The sequence below is a fragment of the Hordeum vulgare genome, chromosome 5H, assembly GCF_904849725.1.
Source record: "Hordeum vulgare subsp. vulgare chromosome 5H, MorexV3_pseudomolecules_assembly, whole genome shotgun sequence".
Taxonomy (NCBI): Eukaryota; Viridiplantae; Streptophyta; class Magnoliopsida; order Poales; family Poaceae; genus Hordeum; species Hordeum vulgare.
Window position 1 is genome coordinate 472979095 of NC_058522.1, and position 4955 is coordinate 472984049.

The window sequence follows — 4955 nt, forward strand, 5'->3', positions numbered from 1 at the left end:
TTGCGCGAACTGCAAACGCGTTTTGCGGGCCGGCGGGATGCGGGGTCTTCTAGAGTTGCTCTTAATCCGTAGATGTTCTCTAAACTCCATATAGTTGTAGCATTGCTCCCAGAAATTCAGAAGACAAAGCGGCCAATAATGCCACATATACATAAAGGTACATGAATTTTACAGACATGTGGATTTTGATTGAAGATTAAGAAAAGAAGGGGTCCATCTTCATAAAATCAGGGGATGAATGATTAGTTAAAAAGAAAAAAGAAATATAATCAACGAATAATTAGGTGTAACTTTTTATATGTTTAGCATTTTTGTGACCAACACTGCAAAGCCACTACTATCAAGAGCCTGGTGGAGGGAGAGGCCAGTGCGGCGCACGGACAATGGCCGCCCCCGCGTACACGTCCAACGGGACGAGCGTCTCCTTGTACACGTACGACTGCGTCTCGTAGTACCTGTAAGGCCTCAAGTTCAGCAGCTTCACCTCCCCGCCGTCCTCGTCGCCCCGCAGGTCCCGGCAGAACGCGTCGCCGTCGCGGCCGTGCAGCAGGACCTTCTCCCCGCGGACGAAGCACGGCTGCGGGACGCACCGCGGCGCCGACGACGACAGCTCGACGCTGTACCTCAGCGACCACCGATCTTCGCCCCTGCTCTCGAGCATCCACACGTCCATCCTCCCGGAGACCTCGGCGTTGTAGCGGCGCCACCGGGGAGCGTTGCTGCTGAAAGGGGCGGTCACCAGGCACACCTTCTTCTCCACCTCCGTCACGTAGTAGGACAGCGCGGGGGCGCCGCACGCTCTCAGCGGCGGAGGCCTCAATGTCACGAAGGACTCCTCCTTGAGATCGAACTCCATGACCGCCACGCCACAGCACGCCCCTTCCTCCTCCGATATCCAGTACATCACCCCACCCACGTTGACGACGCCGAGGTTCACCAGGCAGCTCTCCCTCGGCGCCCTGACGTTCCTCCACCCGTCCTCGCCGAGGGTATACACCTGGATCGCGTCGAAGCGGAACGGCTGCCCGGACGGCCTGCCATGCCGGGGCTCGCGGAGGAAGTAGACGAGCTTGTACTCCCCCGTCGCCGGGTGGAACCCGAAGCTGTAGAGGTAGTAGAGGTCACGGAACGATCTCCCGTCGGGCTTCGAGAGATGCAGGCGCTGGCCGGTCGCGGGGTTGACGATCTTCAGCGTGTATCTCCGGTAGAAGCAGAGCAGGCCGTTGCACGACGCGAAGAGGTGGTCGTCCGGGTCCATGGACGACGCTGCCCATGTTGTGACCGACCATTTCTCATCGAAGAGCTTCACGCGGCCAGGCATGGCGGTCTTGAAGCTTGCCGAGGCGTCCAGCCTAGGCAGGAAAAGGAGGAGGTGCTCCGGTGCACGGTTGGCATGATCCATGATGAAGCAGGGGTCGCTGATTATGCCGCGCCATTGGTGGCACGTCCTGCGGAGTCTCTGTAGACTGCTCACCGGAAGCCGGAGAAGTATCTCGTGCAGGACGTCTGGTGTGAGGCGGCTGATGCTTGCTGACTGATTTTCGGTTGGCTGCTCTGCATCGTTTCCATCACTGGCCATTTCCAAGCACCTTGTCTCCTATGAAAGTTGCGCCTGATAATATCCCATAAAAGTGGATTTTTAGTATAGCTCTAATTTCAGAAACGGAAGGTATTATATAGGTATAATCGATGAAGGTTGATTGAGTTCTAGGATCATGCGATCACTTCGAGCTTTTGACAACGTCCATGTTAGTATCAACGTGTTCATTAAAGGCAGATGATAGGCTGATTGCTTGTACTTTTAGTTAAGACACCGTTCGCGCCTATATGAAATAATAAACATCTTAGGGCGTTGGATTTTCATTCTGCCAAACAAGTACAGTATTTGGTTATGCTGAATAAGTTTTCAGTATTCCGCCGCGCAGCCTGCAGTTGAAACGAATGCATGGCAAACTTTTTTCTAGCAGATGCAGCAGCAAACAAAGAGCCATGAATTGGAACGGGAGGAACCATGAATTGACCATTAACACGCTTATGCATACGGACCATCACTCCCACATCCTACAGGGTTCTAGTCCAACAAGTTGCTTCCAGGTTCCACCTCATCCTGAACTTTAAAACCACCTAGCTGACCACACTAGACACGGCGGCCGAATCCGACGCTAGGCAATAGTTAGATTGCTGGAATCTGAAGAAAACTTACAGCGGAATCTGCTCTCGGACTTACGGCGGAAACTATCTTCCCCAGGCGAAGAAGAAGAAGAAGCCGCCCGCGGCCACAAGCTTAATCCCACCGTTATCCTCCGAGAGTGCTACTTATTGACCTCCTCTCTACGCAAGCATCGCACTCCACCAAGTCTCCAGTCCAGGGTTACCGTTATCCTCTCCCTCTGATTGCGTGACGGCTTCTTCAACCACCCGTAGAATCCAAAATCAGAAAAATATCAAGGACATAGGCCCAGCAAGCAGCAAAGTCTCGAGTATTCAAATGGTAGAAAGTACCGTAGACATACAGTAGCATGGCTCCCTACAAAAGTACAAACGACCACACCCTGTGTAAGCAATAATCTATTCATTAGGAGATCTGAAAATCCTTTTGGAACATTCAATAAGTGTATACATCGTGGGGGCAACATGTACACTTGCAGTATTTGATGTGGAATATTGTTTTTCTACTAGTGTGGAATATTTATTTGTGAGCAAATGGTTCAGCATTATTCAAGTTGGTGCATCTTAAATTACACTAAATGATGACGCTTATCAAAGCGAGTTATATCAGTGGCTAATTTTCATTTGGCATTTGCTAAGGAAAAAACTCCCTACCATATCTTTTTTCTCAGAAAATTTCCAACTTATTCAACTTCAATCATGACACCACAAAGGACACCAGCAATAATAAAAATTACATCCAGATCCGTAGACCACCTAACAACGACTATAAGAACTGAAGCGAGCCGAAGGCGCGCTGCCGCTATCACCTCTCCCTCACTGGAGTCAGACACAACTTGTTGTAGTAGACATTCGAGAAGTCATCGTCCACTCGTGTTAAGGCCTGATGACCCACAAGTATATAGGAGATCAATCATAACTCTTTCGATAAATAAGATTGTCGAACCTAACTAAGAGTAGAAGGGAATGATAAGCAGTTTTCAGCAAGGTATTCTCTGCAAGTGTTGTGAGTAATAGCGATAGATAATTTTATAGCAAGATAATTGGTAACAAGTAACAAGTAACAAAAGTTGCAAGTGTGCAACAAGGTAGCACAATCCTTTTTTAGCAAAGGACATGCCTCAAAGTTTTCTTATATAAAGGAAAAATGCTCTCGAGGACACGTGGGAATTTCCGTCTAGAAATGTTCATCATGTTGAGTGGTTGATGACGATACCCTTTGCGGATTAATCGTGTATGATATGCTTTGAAAGAATTAGGACGATACCGCCAGTGTGTGTCGCTCTCACTTCCGCTTATGTTTTCACTTTTTCGGTTCTGCTTAGCAATTATTTTTGGAGCAAAGTTGAAAGCGGAAGTACCACCTTGAGTGTTGGGGAACGTCGCATGGAAAATAAAAAATTTCCTACGCGCACGAAGACCTATCATGGTGATGTCCATCTACGAGAGGGGATTTCCGATCTACGTACGCTTGTAGATCGCACAGCAGAAGTGTTAATAAACGCGGTTGATGTAGTGGAACGTCCTCACGTCCCTCGATCCGCCCCGCGAACCGTCCCACGAACCGTCCCGCGATCCGTCCCACGAACCGTCCCGCGATCCGTCCCACGATCCGCTCCCATCTAGTGTCGAACGGACGGCACCTCCGCGTTCAGCACACGTACAGCTCGACGATGATCTCGGCCTTCTTGATCCAGCAAGAGAGACGGAGATGTAGATGAGTTCTCCGGCAGCGTGACGGCGCTCCGGAGGTTGGTGGTGATCTAATCTCCGCAGGGCTCCGCCCGAGCTCCGCAGAAACGCGATCTAGAGGAAAACCCATGGAGGTGTGTGGTCGGACTGCCGTGGAAAGTGTTGGAAATATGCCCTAGAGACAATAATAAAATGGTTATTATCATATTTCCGTGTTCATGATAATCGTCTATCGTTCATGCTATAATTGTATTAACAGGAAACAGTAATACATGTGTGAATGAATAGATCACAATATGTCCCTAGCAAGCCTCTAGTTGGCTAGCTCGTTAGTCAATAGATGATCATGGTTTCCTGATCATGGACAATGGATGTCATTGATAATGGGATCACATCATTGGGAGAATGATGTGGTGGACAAGACCCAATCCTAAGCCTAGCACTAGATCGTATTGTTCGTATGCTAATGCTTTTCTAATGTCAAGTATCTTTTCCTTCGACCGTGAGATTGTGCAACTCCCGGATACCGTAGGAGTGCTTTGGGTGTATCAAACGTCACAACGTAACTGAGTGACTATAAAGGTGCACTACGGGTACCTCCGAAAGTGTCTGTTGGGTTGGCACGAATCAAGATCGGGATTTGTCACTCCGTGTGACGGAGAGGTATCTCTGGGCCCACTCGGTAGAACATCATCATGAGCTCAATGTGACTAAGGAGTTAGTCACACGATGACGTGCTACGGAACGAGTAAAGAGACTTACCGGTAACGAGATTGAACAAGGTATAGGTATACCGACGATCGAATCTCGGGCAAGTTCTATACCGACAGACAAAGGGAATCGTATACGGGATTGATTGAATCCTTGACATCGTGGTTCATCCGATGAGATCATCATGGAGCTAGTGGGAGCCACCATGGGTATCCAGACCCCGCTGATGGTTATTGGCCAGAGAGGTGTCTCGGTCATGTCTGCGTGTCTCCCGAACCCGTAGGGTCTACACACTTAAGGTTCGATGACGCTAGGGTTATAGGGAATTGTTGTACGAGATTACCGAAAGTTGTTCGGAGTCCCGGATGAGATCCCGGACGTCA

At 49.3% G+C, this 4955-nt stretch overlaps 1 protein-coding gene across 2 annotated transcripts; it reads right to left on the minus strand.

Annotated features, from left to right (window-relative positions):
• Window positions 1-266: 266 nt before the first annotated feature.
• LOC123399168 (putative F-box/kelch-repeat protein At3g22730) lies at window positions 267-2445 on the minus strand. Of its 2 annotated transcripts, none has more exons than XM_045093598.1 (2): window positions 2228-2445; window positions 267-1612 (listed from the first exon to the last, which is right to left on the minus strand). In XM_045093598.1, exon 2 carries the CDS (start codon window positions 1577-1579, stop codon window positions 341-343), a length of 1239 nt encoding a protein of 412 aa, XP_044949533.1. In that variant the 5' UTR covers window positions 1580-1612; window positions 2228-2445; the 3' UTR covers window positions 267-340. The 2 variants fall into 2 exon arrangements, with proteins under 2 accessions (XP_044949533.1, XP_044949532.1); XM_045093597.1 differs by having other exon boundaries at window positions 2204-2444.
• Between the last annotated feature and the right edge of the window lie 2510 nt (window positions 2446-4955).